Consider the following 21,163-nt stretch of genomic DNA (forward strand, 5'->3'; position numbering starts at 1 on the left):
CCTCAGCTTGTGGGCAGCAATTGTTATTAAGCCAGCAGTGTGCTTAATAATGGTTACTGACTTTACGGTGAGTCAGTTGTCATGGCCAAGTTTAGATTTCTTCTTCCATCCTTCAATGTTCCGAAGTTTATCAATTATCTCATTCCAATGCTCTACACTTAACCATGGTGGTCCATATCCTTCCAATTAGCTACATTTTCAGATCCACTTCTTTCCTTAGCCTTAGTTCGAGCCAAATAAAATATGTCTCGCAGTCGATCAATTGAGGCAGAATTCCATGCTTTCTCCACTTTGTTCTCCTTATTATTTGGCCAATGTACGTACAAACCATTAGTATGCAACAATAAATTTATGAGGACAACAAGTATATTTAAATGAAATTTATATAACCTAAATTCTTTCCCACAGGAATTTTTTTGTGTCAACTGACAACTAACTAAATGTAGGATAAGGTCCACCCAAATAAGATTTCAAATTAGGACTTACAGCAAGCAATGTCAAGATAGTAATGAATCTGAAAGCATGAAAACAGAGGTAAGGAACTTAAAGCAGATAGCATGGAACTTAAATAAGTGAGGGATTCAAGCAGATAGTAGGGAAATTGAAGCAAACAACAATTTGACCTTCTTCAAAATGTACCTTGCTGATTTTTTTAAAGCACACAAATGGCATTTTTTGTCTCTATATCTTCGAAAACTTAACTGAAGTAGAAAGTAAGCGAGGAAATAATTCACACAAGTTGATTGCAATGTCATGGCAATACCAGCATTTTATCCTCCCACAAAGTGCTTTGAAATTATTAGAGTATTATTTAACTGTTTTGAGTGAGTAAAATTATTCAAATTACTAATTTCTCTTCTTTCCAATTTTAAACTCTCCTAACCTTAATCAGTTGCAAAAATTCTACAACTTAATAAATCATAGTTAAGCATAAATCATTATCCACACAAACAGTGCAAAATATACATCCTATTTAGTAAGTTTTAAAACCAGTGAAATCATTTTGCATTCAACACAAACTAAAATAAGGTTTGGATACATACCTGTCGTCTCCCATAATTAAAGGAATTCTTCCAGTTTCATCTGGACAACCATTAGTACCGTGGTTAGGACCCATTTTCCTACCATCAGGTCTATCATTGTCTTCTGAAGAAAGAGATATATTGGTATCCTCAAAACCAGCCTCAGTCCAGCCATTGTCCTCCTCATCTTGCAACCTAGGAACCCTAGGCATGGAATTCCATCTTACTCGATGTGACATCTTTAAATTCGAGTGAATTTCAATTTGAGTTTTGAGAATTAACAGTGAGAAAATGCTGTTACTCTACAGAATGAGCGGGTATGTATATGAGGAAATGTATGTGATATTTGGTAAAAGAATGAGCAAGAAGGGAATGAATTTTACTGGAAGAATTGGGAGGGGAAAAACGAGCAAGCAGTGATTGGAAATTGGCGGTGGAATTAGAAAGGAAAAGTTGAGATTTTGGAAGGAATTTCGGGGGAGATGCTGGCTTTGGTCAATTTGAAGGAAAATGTTCTTGTATAGATAAAAATATAAATTCAGTATAATAATATGAAAAAATTAATAAATCTCAGATCTAAAATATTAAACCTTTTACAATTAGTTGGTATTAGATAACAAATCAATTTCAAATGGATTAATATGGAAAAAAATTGATTTTTGTAGGGAATAGTTATTATCAATAAAAATATTAAAATCGATAGCAAAAATTGTTATTTAGTAATTCAGTATTGATCGCATGACGATTAATCATCTTACAAATACATGATGTGGTCGTATTATTTGATTTTTCTAATCTGTAATGTCTACAAATCGCTTGATGCTCCAATTCTGAATTCCTCAAGTCTCGAGGCATTTTTTTTTTTATAATTTTTAGAAGAAAATAAAGAGGGTTCGAATCAAACGATATTGAGTTCTCCGACTGTTATCACATCGTGTCCCTCCCATATTGATGCAGAAGGGTTCGAATCAAACGATGCTAAGTTGTCAGATAGCACGTTGATTACGCTAAGATACCATCAGTTGGCAGATCGGCGTAAAGATGGCAACTGATCGTAATCTTTTCCTAATTGGAGCAGTTTTGAAAACGTTTTGGTAATTCAGCCATAACTTTCACTAAGATTATTAGAATCGCAATTATAACCCCAATTCGGAAAACACTTTTCGGGGCACATGTCATGCTCAGCTTTGCTAGGTCGACATCATTTTTTAGGCCAAAATTCACTGTTTTCCCTTCTGAATTCCCATTTTTTGTTATTATTTCCATTCCTGGTAATATTTCATTTGTCGTTTTTCTTGATGATTATGAACTCGATTTGAGCCAGACTTTTGGCAAATTACTTCTTTTATTACGTAGTTTATTTTGGTACGATTATTGAAATTTTGCTATTTTTGGTAAAACTTGCTCGGTTTGGGTTATTAGATTGGTCAGTTTAGGCTTCGGCCCAATTAAAATTGGATTCGAGTTTTTTCTTTTTTCATCTTAAATATTAATTTTTCTAATTCATCGAGTCGGGTTGGGTTAGGTTTTAAATCATAACTAAGACACAATTCAACTCAACCCAACTTCAAATTTAATTTTCCAACCCAACCTAGCCCAATCCAATCCAATTGAACTTCGGGTTGAGCGATTTTGATCACATTTAAACCCAACCCAAATTTAGCATTTTTTTGTAGTTTTGATCACTTTTAAAATTTGGCAGAGGTTTATCCATACGGTAGTTGAAATTTTCTCTCTAATTTTCAGTTGTCCATGATATGCAACGGTGCAACAACTTGAGAGTTGAACAAGATGGTGACTTTTCCCTTAGAAAATGTTGGTAAATAAAGTGTCGAACAAGAGGCAAAAAGTTATGGAAAGCATATGTTGAAATCAATGGCCCGGCACTACTTGAGAAGAAGTACAATATTGGGTGAAAAGTTGGATGAAAAAAGCTAGAAGAGCTCGGCCAAGCAAGCTAATTTTTTCCACCAGCTAGCAACTCGCCCACGAGAGCTCCCCAAGTCAATTTGCACTCCCAAAATACATATCCATATTTATGAGATGTCTAGGATGTCAAAAGGAGGAGTGGGACTATTGGAGAAGAGATGGGATACAAACACAATTCAGTCACCTATGTTTTAAGCAAAGAAGGACGAAGAAGAAGCAATGCTTAGATGACTCAACTTTGAGAGTTCAACATAAAAAAGACACACAAGGATGAGCAGCAAAATGTGGATGTAACCCAAGCTCTGCTAAATTATATCATATAGGCTAAGTTGGCGAATTTAACATTTCCAGTAAAACTTCCTACATCAAATCAGTGGCAGCGAACCAATCCATAGAATTCGGCCACAGAAGTTCGAATAAAAAAATGCTAAAAAATCTATTTTAAGAAACCTGAATTATTCTATTCAGTTGGACAATTAAGAAAACATGTTTAATCACAGTAAGTCCAGCTCCAACTGATACAACTTCTTATCACAATTCACTACCTCTGCTTAATCTACACAACAGAATGTGTCTAAGTACCATGGTAATAGTAAACTTTGCTAGACTTTGAAAGCCACAACATCAAATTATTAACAAACCAACTAAAGAAATAACATTAAAACGTCCAAGGCAGTAGAGGTCTCAAATAGAATACAAGATTGTGCACCAAGATACAAGGAGTGCCAACAAAACAAATTGTGTCCAGCATGAATTCAAGGTAGCACTCAGCACATAAATTCATTATTATCGAACAGATACAAGGGGTCCAATTTAAACACGTAGAGAATGGGTACTAGCAAGTTTAGTTAGGAGATTTCTGCTGGTATTTGACATGGGCTTGGCTGCAGTGCAGATCGCCATAATTGGATTCTTGAATCACCATTTCTCAAAATCACTCAATTGCTAAAATTTAGTTTCTTGAAACACCATAGCTCCTCATGTAGCACCCTTCTCGCCACCATTCTCTTTCTCATATACTGGTTAGATGTTATCCTGCAAAATCCCTAGCCAATGATGAATCCCCAGGAAGATCGGAGTATTAAATTCCTCCTCCCTTCAGTCCAGTTTGAACCCGTCCCAACAACGAACACTTTCCTACTGCAAGGTGAGGCTCTTAAGTCCATGAAAAATATGAACAATGACATAAAACTAACAAATGAACTAAAAACCAAAAGAATAATAAGAATACAATTTTCTCCTTTACTTACAGTTGTTGTGAAACCATCACTATTATCAACGTATTCTGGTTCTACATTTTCTTCTACTTCCATATTGGACATCCTAGAGTCAAGCTAGACTACTTCTTCAGCCCCAACATCGTCACAATCTAAATTTTGGCGATCGAACTCTGATATTTAAACAAGTTACTGGGTAGACAATGGTTGATCCTCTTGGAATGCAAGTTCCACCCACACATTACACTCTTCATTCTCCAATATGATTCCTTGTATATTGCGAACATTTATTGCTTTTGTTTTCACAACCACCCATCAATCAACTCTATCTCTAGCATTTGTAGGAAAACACGTGTAATATACTTGTTGAGCAAGTATAAATACATCATTTACCGGTAGTTTCTTCTTATGATTAAGCTCGACGAGATTGAATCTTCAATGGACTCTAACCCCACCATTGGTGTCAAACCAATCACACTTGAATAAAATAACCTTGTTTACAATATCCCCTAAATAATTTAGTTCTAATATTTCAGTTAACCTACCATAGTAGTCACGCTTATTATCATTATGACAACTTCCCAGTACGCAAACACCACTATTCATTGTTGCTTTGTTAGAACCATAGTCTTAAGTGTGAAACTCAAAACCATTGACAAAGTATTCGTTATAACATTTGATTGTACGAGAAAGCCTTAATGTGATTATCAACTGCATTATGATCTTCCAAAACCTAAACAGAATAAATAATGTGTATTAGAACTCATTTTATCAAATACTTTGTAGGCAGTGGAGACAATATTTGCATAATCACTTACGTATTCCCTCAACCAACGTGAAAAATGTTCCTCGCGTAAACCATTAAATTGTGCATTAGAAATTTGGGGATACAATGTTCTCCTATGCTTATCAAGCTTCCTACATGAAGTGAAAAACTATAATGCAGCGAACAACTCTACAATTCAAGCCACAAAAGGGGTTACTTCCTCTCAACTCAAGAGAACATACATTGAAGCTGCTCTGAATTCCTAAGTTGTCATTAATCTGACATTATGATGCTAAACGCCAAAGGATCGTCCAGGGTGAGTAAAAATTGATAGTCGTCATTTAGGATTGACAAAATCTCCATCATCATTTCTCGACACACGATTCAACCTTGTTTCAATAAGTTGATCAAAATACAAAGAGCAAAAAGTTGACATTTCTTCTACTAGGTATGCCTCAACATATATGCCTCTAGATTAGCCCGATTTTTCACCTTCTTTTTTAAGTGGTGTAGGAACCTGTGATATACGAAGTCAATATTCAATATCATTCCCATGTCAAAAGGTAATTTAAATTTTAAAGAATATGATATCTTTCAAAATGATACATCCAACGATACTGAACAAGACCTCCAACCTTTTCTTCATAAGCTAGATGAATAGGTAAATGTTCCATTGAATCAAAATATCTCGATGGAAATATCTTTTCAAGCTTGCATAATATCACAACAATATTTTGTTCCAATTGCTCCATATCTTTCACCCTCAACACGGTAGAGCATATATCCCTAAAGAAGTGGCTCAGTTCAGTTAAAGCTTCCCAAATTGGTTTCGACAACAAGTCTTTAAATGCAATTGGTAGCAATCTTTGCATAAAAATATGACAATCATAGCTTTTCATTCCATAGAATTCACAGTCACCCTTAACACAACATGAAATGTTCGATGCATAACCATTGGGCATTCTTAGATTTCTAATCCAATTGCATACTTCTCATTTTTTGTTCAATAGTTAAGCTGTAAAAGGCCATTGGCATGAACAATTTCCCTCTTTCATCTTCATATACAAAAAGCTCCGAACAGTTGCTATAAAGCACCAAATCCTTTCTAGCCTTGAAGTTGTCTTTGGTTTTTCCTTGTATGTCCATAATTGTGTTGAATATATTGTCGAAAACATTCTTTTCAATGTGCATTACATCTAAATTGTATCTTATGAGATTTGTATCCTAATAAGGCAGCTCCCAAAAAATGCTCTTCTTTACCCAATTATGAATACGACCAAAACCTTCAATTTCTTGTCTCTTATTAGCTCTACCACTTTCAACGTGTGGGAGGTTCTCCACTATACTTCACAATTCTTCACCGATTAGCCTTAATCGTGATATGTCCTTCTCAACTCTACCTATGTAAAACTTGTCTATTTGTTTTCTAAATAGATGCTAAGGTGGCAAGAATTGGCGGTGACAATCAAAAAAAGATGTTTTCCCTCCATTTTTAAGCCTGGCCCATGCAATATGAACAAAACTTTAAACCGTGCGTACTCCATCCACACACCATGCCATATCCTAAAAAATCACTAGTAGTCCATATCAATGCAATACTCAACAGAAAATTCTTCTTTGTATGCATGTCATAAGTTTCAATACCTTCATTCCAAAGCATTTTTAGTTCATCAATGAGAGGTGCAAATAAACATCTAGATTTTTCACTGGACTCTTTGGTCCCAGAATTACTATACTCAAAAACAAGTTTTCTTGTTGCATGCACATCCATGGAAGGAGATTATAAACAAAAATGATTACTGGCCAACATGAGTACTGCACATTAGACATGCTATAAGGGTTGAACCCATCCATGCATAAACTAAGACGTACACTACGTGGTTCAAGGAAAAATTGAGGATAAGTTCTATCAAACTACTTCCATGCCTCACTATGTATGGAGTGTGACATTTCATTATCAATTAATTATTCAAATGCCATAACATATGCTCTATAGTGTGCCTCGACATATACAATCGTTGAAGCCTAGAAGTTAGATGTAAATATCTCAATACCTTCTAAGGTACCCTATGTCTATATCAAGACACCTTCTCTTTGTATCGTGGGCTAAACATGTACTGCAATGAGTCATGCTCTCAATTTCTCTATAGTACAACATGTAATATGTATCACAAGCATGGATCTTCACAACATTAAGACCAAGACTAGATAGCATTTTCTTTGTTTTATAGTATGTATCTTCTAACTGGTCACCTTCTAGCATAATTCCCTTAATGATAGAAAACACGATCATAGCATGATGTGGACATGTTAAATTCAGACTTTAGATTCATGAGTTGTGCCATTGTAGAAAGGTTGGTATGGTTACTACAATCAAGCCAAACAGGTTTGTCAACTTCTTGTAATAGTCTAAAGAAATTTGATGCATGTTGATTTGGGGCTTGTTCCTTGTGTCCACAAACATTTGGAGTAATATAATCATTGTACAATTCTGGACCCATCGCATCTATCATCATTGCTTCATGGGTATAGTTTGTTGTAGCTCGTATAGTTGAGATTCAGCTAAATCTGGGCCACTGAAAATAAATGGTTCTCCATGTGCATTCCATTGCGTATAGCCCCTTGTAAATCCATTTTTATAAATATGAAATTTCACATCATCCCCTTTTAGAAACCTTCTATTGTTAGATATAGAGCATGGGCATTTAATTATATCTCCAACTCCTATTTGAGATATGGAAAATTTAATGAATTCTTCAACCTCTTCAATAAATCTGTCTGAAAGAAATCCTTCATCTGACCGAAGCATCGTCCAACTATGATCCGATGTCATATGTACGAGTGGGGACCTGCATTAGAACAATGGATGATTAGAGAATCAATTGGGTATAAATTGTACTCTGTAAATAAGAAGTTTATTTGCTAAAATGAATGAAATTAGGCATAATACTCTTGAAGAAACTCAACATTAGTACTTTATACATAAGAAATTATATAACAAATTTAACATAATTTTTCCTGATGACAACACTTCTCTTTCTTTTCTTTTTTTTTTCTTTTTTTTTTTTTTACCTTATGTACTTTTTAAGTAAATACAAATATTTGCAATTTAATAGATGAAAAATTATATATAATGTGTACGTCTAGAGTCATAGCAAGACTAGTAATTTCTTCAAAATGACATTTTATATCTTTTGTTTGCATATGAAACCTCAAATTCTGTCATTGCATCAAATCTTCATATTTTTACTTTGGTAGAGCTCGAAGAGATAGCAAATGACCACACCAGATCATAATCTTATAATCTCTAAATGCTTCGAGCATACTAATTATACACGTGGACCAGACCTCATCTTAAAAAATTAAATTAAATTAAATTAATACAAAATAGTAATAAGAGCTTTTACAAAATATATAATAAGAGCTTACCAAAATGAAATGAGGTGATTTGAAGCTATCATACAAGATACTTTGGGAACAATTTATTCCTTAGATAGAGTAGCTCATCCATTCTAAAATTTGAATATTGACTTTCAAAATGTTCAAAAGACTAATTGTAAGACACAAATCCTTTTGAAAACAAGACAATAATTCCACGCCACCAACCAAGACAATATGTGAACAAACAAACTTTACTTCCCAATTCATATTATCAAAATCAGTTTGAAGATAATCACTTAAGCAATTAATCAAATAATTTGACAACATGCAAGCAATTTCAGTTAAACTAAAAATAAAACTACTTCAGTTCACCATTGCCATTAAAAAGAAATGATCAATATTAACTGCATTATTAACTAAATGCTACAGATTTAACAACTATTCAGAAAAAATTAATTTACACTTTTCAATCAAGAAACTCTTATCATTAAATCCTTAAGTTGAAATTAAGAATTCAAGAGAGGAATGGGTTGTATGCGATTAAAATTAGACCCATTTGCAGTGAACTAATCTCATAAATTGTAAAATTAATCAATCAGATTACCTTGAAGGTTTGTTTATTAATGTACTCCAATAACTATTTCTTATCTTTAAAGGATGATATCCATTGAGAAGAAGGCAAAATACGGGCTTCAGTCGCTAATGTTAAAGATCCAATTAAGAGTTTAAAGATTGAAATCGCTACAGCCTGGAGAGAGAGAGAGAGAGACGATGAATTGGGGGAGAGAGGAGAGAAATTGTGTATTTTGCTTTGTTTTTTTCTTTGATTTAATATTTGAATTATTTTTAAATCCCAATAAATTTAGTAACATAACAAATTATAGGTAATATTTTAGATTTAAATATAATTAATTTCAATAATATTACCAACGGATTCTCGACGGACAAGTTCGTAGGTAGATTTCATTTTATTTTATTTTAATTTTACTATCAATGTTAGGATGTCACAATTTTTTTTCTCGGTAAAATTTTATATTTTATATTTTATTAAAAAATTTAGCAACGGATCAACAACGAAATCTCAGTGATAGCTATATGTCGTGGGTAATTCCGTTGCTAAAACATTTACTTTATAGTTATAATTGTTTTAAAAATATATCGTTGACAAGTTGTTGGTAATTCGTTACTAATAGCAACAAATTGAGTTCGTTGGTAAAAATCTATCTCTAAAGCCTCCTTTTCTAGTAGTGTACTACCTCATCATCAGGACTTGAGATTTCACTTCTAGTTTCAAATTTAATTGAAGAGACTATAGCTTTTGGATTAGCTGGTTTTTCGTGAGTTTCTAAAGTTATATTTTGTCCTGCAAACTTATCTTTTCTCCATGGTGTCGATCTCTTAGTTCTTATTTGAGACTAATTAACGGCGACAATCCTATTGCATCCTTTGAATTTTCCCTTTCTCATTTTGCATTTTTTATCTTTTCCTTTTGCATTGATGTTGTTACCGGACTCATTGTTGCGGAACTTCTTGTCAAGTTTTAATGGTTTTATTTTTTTAGTAAGATCTGCTTCGTTTCGCCCATCTTTTCACAATTTTGATGATCTTTCAACCCCAAATGGTGATATCATTGTTATCTTTGTTCTAAATTTCTACTGTACATTTGATTCTTAGTATTAGTGAAGAGCAAGATGAGAAAATTTTATCTGGGAGGGATATATTCAAATTTGTATGTCTCTCTTCTTCTAGGCAGGACCTATTTATAGATTTTTTCGAAGGATTTTTGGAAGCAATTAGGTCTTTTCAATAAGTGACAACTGGCGATCATTCAATGGTAGAACTTTAACTAAATCTATCAAGCGTTGGCTATTTATTTGCCAACTTATGTGTTCTTCAGTCATTGGTTTTAAAATCATGCTTTTAAACATTTACTCACGTGTGCCTTGATAAAGATTTCTATTAATGTGAAATATTACAAGAATAATGATTGCTTTTGCTCGCAAATCTATTATTCTCAATTAAGTTCACAAGAGTTTGCATGTTAGTATTTATTTGTGGCTTAACAACAACTATCACCTAAATCATCATCATAGATAATCTTTAATATCCCTCGGATAATTTCTTCAACAGTGCAATATTCTATTTCCGCACCGTTTTTCTTAGAATAATTCAAAAGATGCTCAATGGAATAATTCAAAAAATGCTCAATTTTAATTACATTTCAGTAGTATAAAAATGGTTTCCCATGATCTATATAGATGCCTTTATGACTCATGTTCACCAACTTGCACATTGCAATACCGAAAATAATACACAGTCAAGTTGTAAAAATGTATAATACACTACCTAAATAAATAAATAATCCTTTTAAAATAATAATTTTACTTAGTAACAAAAGTATTATTTTATTGTAGTTGTCAATTTTCTTAGCTGATGAGTATAACAAACAGCAGTAATAATACAAGATCGATCAATATATAGTTAAAATTTGCCTGGGTTTTAACCCCCCCCCCCCCCCCCCCCCCCCCCCCCCCCACCATTTTTTTTTTTTTTTTTTTTTTTTTTTTTTTTTTTTTTTTTTTTTTTTTTTTTTTTGTTTTTTTCATTTTTTTTTGGTAAAAAATCAATTTTTTATGTGTAATTTTTTTTTCCACGTAGTAGCTCGGTTTGAAATTTTATGACCCTGTTTTGGATCCAATCTTGGATCCGTCCCTGATTCATTATGAGGAAATCGGGAGAAGGGGTAACGAAACTTGAAACGTTAACAGAAATAAAGGAAAAAATCATGAAAAATGAAATTGATTGTTATGGACCAGCCAGAAAACATACAGCATCATGTGTCTTGGGTCTTACAAAACTAGATTCATATGTTGCAATAAAAAATTGTAAGCAAAACAAAGGGAAAAACACACAGTAGCTTCTACAGCTATAAAAAATCAGCCCAGATTCTTGTAATTTTCCAAATCAAATCCCTGCCCATGAAGCAAAAGGGCTTCTTCATTTTTACTTTCTCCATTACAGGGCAAATGATTATTGTCGTGGTTAAATATTTATATTCTCCTTCTTCCCGCTGGAGCTGCATTTCCATCAAATAGTTCGTCTATGTTCGTTTCGATATCTTCTGGCTGGTACTTTACGTACTTCTCCGTTTGTCTCCCTGGAGTAAAAATTGAACTGAACCGCCCTAAAAATGAGCGGTATGCCGGAATCACCATGTTCGATATAGAAACCCTGAGCTCGGATTGAAGCTGTTCATCACTTACAACCCAACAAGTTTGTGTTCTGTGAATTTCGTCAAACATTTTATTGAAACTGTTGAATTTCTCCTTGAGAACTGGCTTCACTACCTTACCATTAACGCTCAATCCTTCAGGATTTAAACAACTCAATAATTTTCCCCATGTTTCTCTCTGATAACATTTGTGATATTGCCTGAGGTCCGATGATCTTTTCCGGTACCACGTGTCGCCCATCAGGCTGTTTATTTCGGTTGATCCTTTGATCTTTTGCAATATGTAGCGTCCATTGTTCATCATGAAAATGGAGCTCAATGAAATGTCCCTGTAAAGTTTTGATTTAGCATCAAGATTTGCATCCAATAAATCCATCACTTTCATCATCTGAAGTTGGAATGGGGATTGTTTTACAGTCTGATCATTGTTAGAATTCTGAACTTGGGCTTCTGGATTGTATTCGAAATCAGATCCTGTTGCGGACTCAACTCTATCGATCTTCTGATGTTCTCTAAAAACTTGCTCTAATGAATCCTTGTACTCGCTTGCATATTTAAGATAATTCATGGTGTAACGAGTCAATGGATGAACTGCCCCGCCTGGAACCGGCGTCTTTCCTGAGTCAGCCTTAATCGAGTTTTCGAGTTCACCGAAAATGGAAATCATCGACTCTGCAAACCAGCTCCGAATCAAAGATGTCTCTGCTTTAAGCTCGTCCACAATCTCCGGTGACAATAAACTCTCCATTGTCGGAACAACATCTCTCAGAACCTCATAAATATCAAGAAACTTGAACAGTTTTTCAGCTGCACGTTTTGTCATTGCAACAGCCTTGGCGAAAGTCAGGAGCTGAGTCACCATGTTTATTGATAGGCTGCTAATCAGGCACTCTGATATCGATGGATAGTCGGAGAAGATGGCATCGGAGAGTTTCTGCTCACTCGGAAAATGCACTACAGAGCATTGCCGGAAAATCTTAAGCCAGGCCACGATCTCTCTCTCCAATGATTCCCAGTGCATTTTCTGCACATCATCAATGCTATGCTTTTCAAATCCGTTCTTGTGCAAACTTTCCTCCAATGCATTTCTTCTTGCGACAAAGTACACCAAACGGCATTCAGATTCATACCCTCCTAAAATCATTGCCCTGGATAATCTAATCAAGTTCGATAAGTTTTCTTCCGAGTATGCTGGAGAATTAGTTTCCTCTACAGGGTCAGGTTCCAGTGCATCTTGATTAGGGTTTGATGATGTAGATTGCTTCGGCTTCGAATCATTGTTATTATGTTCCAAATTCGACAATTTATGATCATCAAGAAGTGATTTGAATTCTTCCTCGATGTAGGATATTGCACGTTGGAGAACCCCACCAATTCGATTAATCGTATAAGCATATTTATAATCTGAAGAGAATTCAGAAAGAGCACTTGATAACCTACTAACCCGATTGAGGGAATCCAGAAACGAAGCCGAATCTTGTTCAGAAAGCTTACTCCATTTCACAGGGCTATCACTGGAATCATAGTCTTCAATCTTTGCTTCAACAAGAATGGCAAAATGTTCAATGAAAATAGGCACATTGGGGAAATTGGAATCATCCCGTTGCAAACTGGACAAATTAGAGATATATTGGTCAATTTCTTCAGATAATTTATTGAGATCAGGAGGCAAAGGAGAAGACTCTTGGTTCTCTACATCAGTTGGTTGTTCTCCCTCTTTGATCTCTGTCTCAGGGTCCGTAACAACATCGTCTTGTTTGGCTTCACCGGCAACATCATCTTGTTTGCCTTCAGCACCATCTGGCAGTTCCGGAGCTTCAGCGGTGGTGATTTGACTGTTCTGATCATAATCCTCATTTTTTTCATCTTTTTCATTGTTTCTGGATACAAAACTCTGGGATTTTTCAGGGATATTGGATTTCTCTTTATCTGTGTCCATAGTAGTTAGTTTTATTGATTCTTAACAAAAAATGGCATAAAGAAATGGATTAAGGAGAGGAAGGGCAAGTAAGTGCTGGAAAAATGGGACATGCAAAAGGGTGGTAAAGGAAAAATTATCCGATTTAGAAATTTATTTTCTATTGTTGGAGCTTTTTCAAAGGTTGAAATGGTCCTTGTGGTCATTGGTTTAGAGATAAAGAGAGGGGTCGTACACAAAGAGTGGAATTATTCTTGGGTGAGAGAAGAGCCCGTCGATCTGTTATTCCCTTCCAAAAAAAAAAAATTTTAAAAATTTAAAAAATTATTTTGAAATTTTAAATTAGAAAAATTAGTTGACTATGGTTGGTGATCATTATATTATAATAAGAAAGGACTATATAGTGACACCCATTTCAATAATGACTGCCACGTCTTGGGCGATTGAAGTCTTAAAGAAGTGCAAAATTGGAACGTTCTTGAGGTTAAAGGTCTTTCATTCTATAAAGAAAATACACAAACTTGTAAACCATAATTGATCATCATCAGCAAAAACCATATCTTATGATCATTTTAACTCATTATCTTCCATAAGAAACTCACAGAGACTTATCCCAACTTCATGTAAACAAATATGTTGAGATAAAAAATCACAAGTTACAAACATCTACAATACACACCACCTAATTATGTGTGTGTGTGAAACTATTCTTAGAGAACTCCGAACAAAAAAGGAAAATAAAGAGCGATAAGTCTAACTGCCATCGTTAAAATGCAATTCACCTGTCGGGCAACAAATTAACCACAAATTCTACTGGCGGGAGACAGGTGTGGGCAAGGATGATTGCTGCCCATACAAACCACCTTCAGTTGGATAAATCTGGTAAGCATTCGGTGGATGAACTCCGAAGGGCCCAGCTGTAGGATAACCAGGTAGGGGTGCCGGGTGCTGGCTGCTGTTATAGCCATATGGTACATTAGGAACCGGGCCAGCAGATGGCATATATTGGGGAATAGGATATGGCTGCATAGGTGGTAGAGGTGGTAATGGAGGTGGGGACGATGGTGGAGGAGGAGGGGAATTGTCAAGGTTTGACTCCTGAGATGGGGCTGGCAAAGTGTGCTGTATCGAGGCATGGTGAGAATAAGGCGGAACAGGTGCCTGGGGATTCTGAGGAACATAAGCTGCATGGTCATTTTCAATCTTAGCCCTCTTTTCCGAGGAATAATCACCAGGCAATTCTTTTATTTGATTGCTTATGACACCCTCCGATGCCAAGGAAGAGAGGACATATGTCAGCATCTCAGCCGAAGATGTTGATGCAGTAAGCTTTGCTGCCACTGCAGCTGCTGCAGATTTAGGATCTTCAGTGTGGCCAGATTTCTCAGTAAAAGGCACCTGCCGTGTGTACATTATAGGAGCTGATTGTTCTCTAGTTCCCGACATAAAGTCGTGAGACATTTGACTGGTTTGAGTTTCCTTTCGACTCTGCTTAGCTAGACTTGGTTCATCACCTTTGCCATCAACTTCCTGCTGGAAAATATTGCCTGCCTGTTCTGTGTGAGCCTGTGCAGCCTAAAGAGAATGCATACACGTGGTTAAAATATTCTAGATAACAAATGGCAAGCAGACGAAACCAATATCAATAATGATACAGATCCACTTGTCATTCATTCACGAAATATTAAAATTTCTCATTTGTATAAATTAGTAAAATATGAATGAGGGATTGTCGTGTGAAAATGGAGTGAACTTACAAAACACCTCAACAGGGTCCTCATCAGGAGTGGGCAAGGGAAATCTAATCATCTAATAAAATAAATATTCCTGAGAACAGGTGAAACAAACAATTGCATGGGGCAACATACAGTTCAGGCTTTGTTGATCCCCTTCAGTAGCCCAAGATAATGGGTAAATCATGAGCCAGTATCAAATCATTTTGAGGAAATCTCGGTAACTTATCAACTGAGCAAGGCTTTCCACTACAACATAGAAAAACTCCTTTTCACTTATATCTTTGTGAGATTTTGATTAGTGTTTAGTTTTCTCTTATAAGAGTTGAATGGAAGTAGAACGTGTACAAATAATTCAATCCAAGCAACTATACAATATGACGGATCATAACTTAAAAGAGGCTTCCAGTTAATTATCAAGTTGAAAGGAAGTGAGCAATGAGTAAATGAATTACCTGAAGTTGATTGCGGACTTGATCCAACTTATATTCCTAAGAAAAAAATTACATAAGTTTATTAGATAGGAAAAAATTTAAGTGAAAACAACTGCAGTATAAACATAGCCCTCGTTTGAGCCCCATTTTTTTCAAAAAACTAATTGTTTCTAAACTTATTTTTAACCACATATTCTCCAATAAAATAATTTTACAAAAAAAATAAAATAAAATAAAATTCTAATTTTTTTAACCACATTCTCCAAAAAATCACTATTCCAAAACACATTTTTTCCCGAAAATGGGGTTCAAACAAGGTCATAACAGTTGGAAGCTGTTGCATTTGCTGATCATAAGGCATTCTACCTGCTCCTGCAGAGCTTCTCGCAAAAGAGACACGAGCTTTGTCCTTGAAGATTCAACAACTGTTAGCTGCTGAATACAGTCCCTCAATATTGCATGCTTCCCCTTCAGCTCATCCATGATGCCAGATTGATTTGGATGGCCTACTTATTTCAATTGAAAGAAAAAAGGACCCAGAAGACAGAGAAGAGATACAAGTATCATTAGTCAGAGATGCAAGTATAGTTGGCCGGAATCACGAGAAGGAAATGTTCAATGTAAAAATAAATAAATGATTAAACAAATCAACATATGCCAAAAAAAATTTTGGACATGAAATTGAGCAGTTATTCAGAAATACAAGCAATTCCTGAAAGCACCCAGCAATAACTAATAAGAACAGAAGGTTCCACAATATAAGCACAGGACGTTATATGCATCTAAACAACTGCAGTGCGCTAACAAATCATAAATTTTAGAAAGAAAAACAAAAGCAACATGTCACAATCATAAATGCCACGTGACTCTATAAGATATATGACAAATTAGGTGAGGACATAAATAATTAGGATCACACAGACGCACAATGGAAGAGAAAAATATACCTGATCTGTTTTCACTTCCAATATCCTTTTCTATTTTCTCAATAAAGCTGATGGCGTTGCTACAGTTGTTCAAAACAGCATCTTCATTCAGTTGACCACCATAGACAACTTGATAACCTGAAACTATCTTGTCCAATGTGTTTCCAGCAGTAGGTTTCTGGTTGCAGAGAAGGAACGGAAGCAGTAATCATTGGACTACAATCATAAAACCAAAATGCATATGAAAAGCATTCAGCAACACCGGATATGGTTACCAGTTTGAACCCAACATGCTTCCCATTTTTATTATCATTGTCGAGTTGGTTTTTCGTGAACTCTTCCTTAAGAAGTTGCCCTCTGGAGCCAAATACTTTCCTCTCCTCCCAAATACCAATCTGTATGTAATTGGAAAGCAGATGAAAATACATTAATCAGCAAAGTTCATTGCAGTTACACAAATTTGAACCAGACAAGATATCTCTTATTCTATCTCGGATGATTGTAAACTTGTTTTAACAAGAAGCTTAAATGTAGCTGCTTGGACTCGCGTTCGGGTGTCCGATACAGGTACATTTTTTTGTCTAAAATCTAGGAAACACGGATACGGATAAAAAATATCCACATGGGTATGTGGATATGTTTAACAAACTTCAATTTTTTATGAGAGAGATGTATGCTATATGTATTACTCTAAACTTAAAACAAATGAAATTGCGAATTATAATAGTTTATTTGGTTTTCATTTCAAATTTAAAAATGTGAGATATAAATTAGATATCATTTTAAAATCCAATCCCAAAATAACAAAACAACATAAAGGATCCTTGATTTAGAGGATCTGACACAGTTCATGTACCCTCATTCTTGTCATGTGGCGTCAACATGGGTACTTTCTCCACAACAGAAAATTTGAGCAACGTGCCTTTGATACATACAATGTGTTGGCCAAAGATGAAAAATAGCAAGCATCTGTTTGGTCTATATTAAAATCTTTGCTACAGTAAGATTAATTTAAAATTCCCAAAATTCTTGCATGTCCGTGAGGGTTGATTGACTCATACATCCACTAAAATGCGCATGGCCAATTTTGTCCTCTCATTATTGAAGAAATTGACAAAACTACCCCTCATATCATTCTTCTTGACATCCGTTAAAAATATTTTCTGCAAAGGGTAAAATGGGAATAGTGAAATGAACTCACACAATACAATTTGAAAAGGTCAATGCATACATGATCTGTCCTAACAAAAAACAGGTGAAATGGTGTATTTGGGTACATTTTTCGACAATGAGAATGAGATTTTTTTTGCAAAATGGGGATCAAATAGACAAATAGACGCTAAATAACTACTACATTCAATGTCTTTGTTTGACTCAACTGTTTTGAAGGGTAACTAGGTGTTATTTCACGTTTATCCATGACTTTGAATTGTTTGTTCAATATTACCTTCCACTCAAAGAGACAAATGGAAAAGGGAAGATCATAACCATTAAAACATCACCTAGCCATTCCGGCAAAATCCTACCGCCTCTTCCCTAACCACCTCACCGAACCACAGAACGGTCTGTTTAAAAGGAAAGGAATAGAAAAAGAGCATTGGCACTGGCACCGGCACCGGCACCGAAAAGTTATGCAATTGTAGGTCAATTTAGGTTTTGGTAAGAAGGGTGGGTAACATATTCTGGCCTATTTATATATTTTATTTAGGGGTGCTGGGCATTTGACGATGGTGAGAACACTGGAGCTATATGAATCCTTCTTAGTGGGTTTCCATGGATGAGAAGAAAGGAAGGCAAGATATTGGAGTGGGGATTACACAGTGTTCGTATTTTCTTCGTTTTCGTTATTGATCTAGTTGAGGTGCTTCAGTAAAAGATTTCAAAACAATATTTATATTAAGTGCTCAATTATTTCAAAACGGCTCAAAAACAAAAGAGGAATTTATCTAAGAAGCACAAAACTGTGAAATGTGCACTAGATAGTAGTGTACTTTTCTACCCCTATGATGTCAAATAAAATGAAAAAAGGCATCCTTTCAATTTTTTTCTTTAAAAAAACCCGTATCCACTAATCAATAAATTCAACCCAACCCCTCAGGAAAACCCAGAACAGCAGTAAATCCCAATTAATTAGTGAGCCTGAAAAACAAGTATCCCTCTGCACAACAACTGGAGTTTCAAAATCCAGAATTGGAAGGATAAGAAGGTGAAGAAGGGTGCTTGTGAGAAGGTGCAATTAATGACAAATGGGATCCAGATACTTCCCATTAGGAATACTGCAATATTTTAGATAGGTTGAGTTTTTGGAATAGCTTTCCTCAATTGACTCTAACGCCCAGGCTTCGGAAAGTTCCGCCATCTCTTTCTTTCTCAAGAGAAAACCCAGTTTCAAAAACCCCAGTTACTACTACCGTATCTCTCTGTTTTTTCTTCCGTTTCTTGAGGGCAACTTGATATTTAGACTTATTCTCCAATGCACTGCAGAATTCCTTGCAATATAAGTCTAAAACCTAATTTCTCATAAGTTTGCAAATTCTAGAGGAAAAGGCAGAAAATGCGATGCAAAAGTAAAGTGGATCATGTGGCATCCCTGGGAATCCAGGTCAAGATCACGAATTCAAACTAAAAGTTTCGAACCAACACATTATTGTTTCTCTTTTGCATGATTTATTGTAGCTTACTGTACATGGAAAAAACCTTGATAAACTTATAAAGAATATCAGAAGACCTTAGTTGAAGGGCCATAAAAGCGTCTATCAATAATTTCTTTATTAGTTGAGGTGCAAAGAGGAAATAAAAAATATTAACCACAGAAATTTCAAAGGATAGAAAGATGCACCAGGCGGAATGCCGCATTCTTTCCAAACTCATCCCCATGTTCAATTACATCACGAAGAGCATCTGGAAGAACCTTCCAAAACTCAGTAACAAACTCTGCACCTTTTCGCCTGCTATTCTGAATAATGTCATTTGCAAGATACAAAAAGGCCAGTCGCTGCTCATGAGGAGAGCAATGAAACTGCCTGTCCCATGTTTCAACAACTTGTTTAGCATTATTCATGTGAAAAATGCACCAATGCGAGAGAGCTTCATTGCATTAAGGATAACATCAATTTCATTTACCGGGGCAAGATCAAATAAAGAATAAAAAAAATGAGAAGTAAATGTGAATGAGTTATGATGCATACATAGGATGAACTGAAGAACTTAAAACATGAATGTACAAGATCATATCCATCGGATTTCCAAGATATAGTACATGAAAAGGTTAAAAACCAATACGGGACTAAAACAATTTCCAAAAAGTGGGCAATGTCAAACATCAGAAACTGGTAGTTCCAACAAGTTTTCAACTAGGAAAATTCAATTGTGGAAAAAGAACATTATGCAAATATCAGTGCAATCAGCTAATAAGAATGTGACGAAGAAAGTATAATCATCAGGAGGATACTCTCAATGCTCTGCTGCGAACTGTTGAGCTTCACCAGCTTATCACTCAAAATCTGTGTATTAAAACTACTACCCATATTTTGCTGCACAAAGTCTGCCTGGCTAGAGTGTCTCTAGGCAGACTGCTGAAAGTGAATCAGCTATGCCAGAAGAGACCAAAGAAGAAAAGTAAAGATAGAATCATGATCTTGCAAACCAGACAGAATGGAGAGTTTTATCAATTTGCAAGAGTAACGCAAAGAGTGAGATCATGCAAAACCGAAAGAAAACCGTGAAAATTTTAAATCGCCCAACAGCTCTGCAGCTGCAACAAAGCTCCAAGGATTACATAATCTGTCTCAGTAAACTGAAGGTGTTAAAATGGTTTTAAGGGTGTGATTCTGTTATTTTCCAGGATGGACACCATGATTCATTTTGATAGGTAGAAAGCATGGAACACAATAGTACTTTCCATTATGTCAGTGAAGAACTTCATGCAAACATTTATGATACAAAAATTTCTGCTTTTTTAAAATCCAGGAAGCACTGAAAATTAGTTTAATATAAGAGATAACAAGTGTCAATGTGAAATTACTAATGTATATAACTACACGGTGGACTTAGAAAGTGCAAATACATCTTTAATTGACAGAGTCCCGCATTAAAATCAATGTCCTATATGAATTCACAAAATACTGATCAGCGATGTGACGTAACATTTGGGGAAAACCGCATCATCTATTTCCATGTTCCCCATATCACAGTTACACTATAATACTTCGTCCAACCCACCTATGCACAACAGGTGGCTATCAATAACAACCCAAAAACACATATCATGGATCCTCAACTTTTTATGCTATAATAGTATTTCTGCTTAATTGGTTGTCTGCCTACTTTAATAGTTAAAATGAGTAAATGAGAAAAGTGAGCCTTTCTTGGCGTTTCCTAGTCAGTATGGATGCTAACCGTGTGGTTTTCAAGATTCTAAAAGAATCTTTTAAACCACTAGATTTTTAGGAACACGTGCACACCAAAAAAATTGTTTAACTATAGGAATTTGGCTTTCCTAATATATAATCATAGAAAGATGAACCAGATATCTAAAAACCTAGATTTGGAATTTTAGAACAATTCAAATTATTACAGTTCAGTAAACTCACCCCCCCCCCCCAC

At 35.2% G+C, this 21,163-nt stretch overlaps 3 protein-coding genes and 1 long non-coding RNA gene across 5 annotated transcripts in view; all 4 read right to left on the reverse strand.

Moving 5' to 3' along the window:
* Positions 1–1,517, reverse strand: LOC111397521. The gene is made up of 2 exons (XM_023024498.1): positions 1,044–1,517; positions 1–299 (listed from the first exon to the last, which is right to left on the reverse strand). Exons 1-2 carry the CDS (start codon positions 1,259–1,261, stop codon positions 191–193), a joined length of 327 nt encoding a protein of 108 aa, XP_022880266.1. The 5' UTR covers positions 1,262–1,517; the 3' UTR covers positions 1–190.
* A 2,030-nt stretch (positions 1,518–3,547) lies between these two features.
* Positions 3,548–9,116, reverse strand: LOC111397522. Its single transcript, XR_002703260.1, has 3 exons — positions 8,920–9,116; positions 7,303–7,783; positions 3,548–5,451 (listed from the first exon to the last, which is right to left on the reverse strand). It is a non-coding gene; the product is annotated as an uncharacterized LOC111397522 (long non-coding RNA).
* Positions 9,117–11,133: 2,017 nt separating this feature from the next.
* Positions 11,134–13,741, reverse strand: LOC111397523 (exocyst complex component EXO70B1-like). The gene has a single exon (XM_023024499.1). The coding sequence runs from the start codon at positions 13,484–13,486 to the stop codon at positions 11,366–11,368; it is 2,121 nt and encodes a 706-aa protein (XP_022880267.1). The 5' UTR covers positions 13,487–13,741; the 3' UTR covers positions 11,134–11,365.
* A 270-nt stretch (positions 13,742–14,011) lies between these two features.
* The window catches only part of LOC111397524 (UPF0400 protein C337.03-like), an 8,114-nt gene continuing 962 nt past the window's right edge, over positions 14,012–21,163 (reverse strand). Inside the window, exons 2-8 of one of the 2 annotated variants that reach the window (XM_023024500.1) lie at positions 20,010–20,148; positions 19,398–19,645; positions 16,834–16,953; positions 16,580–16,736; positions 15,999–16,138; positions 15,654–15,689; positions 14,012–15,040 (exon numbers count right to left, since the gene is read on the reverse strand). In XM_023024500.1, coding sequence (XP_022880268.1) covers positions 14,276–15,040; positions 15,654–15,689; positions 15,999–16,138; positions 16,580–16,736; positions 16,834–16,953; positions 19,398–19,645; positions 20,010–20,085 — 1,542 coding nt within the window. In that variant the 5' untranslated portion in view covers positions 20,086–20,148 and the 3' untranslated portion in view covers positions 14,012–14,275. Of the gene's footprint in view, positions 15,041–15,653; positions 15,690–15,998; positions 16,139–16,579; positions 16,737–16,833; positions 16,954–19,397; positions 19,646–20,009; positions 20,313–21,163 lie in introns of both variants that reach the window. The other variant, XM_023024501.1, reaches the window with a different exon arrangement.

The sequence above is a fragment of the Olea europaea genome, chromosome 7 (assembly GCF_002742605.1).
Source record: "Olea europaea var. sylvestris chromosome 7, O_europaea_v1, whole genome shotgun sequence".
NCBI classification, from domain to species: Eukaryota; Viridiplantae; Streptophyta; class Magnoliopsida; order Lamiales; family Oleaceae; genus Olea; species Olea europaea.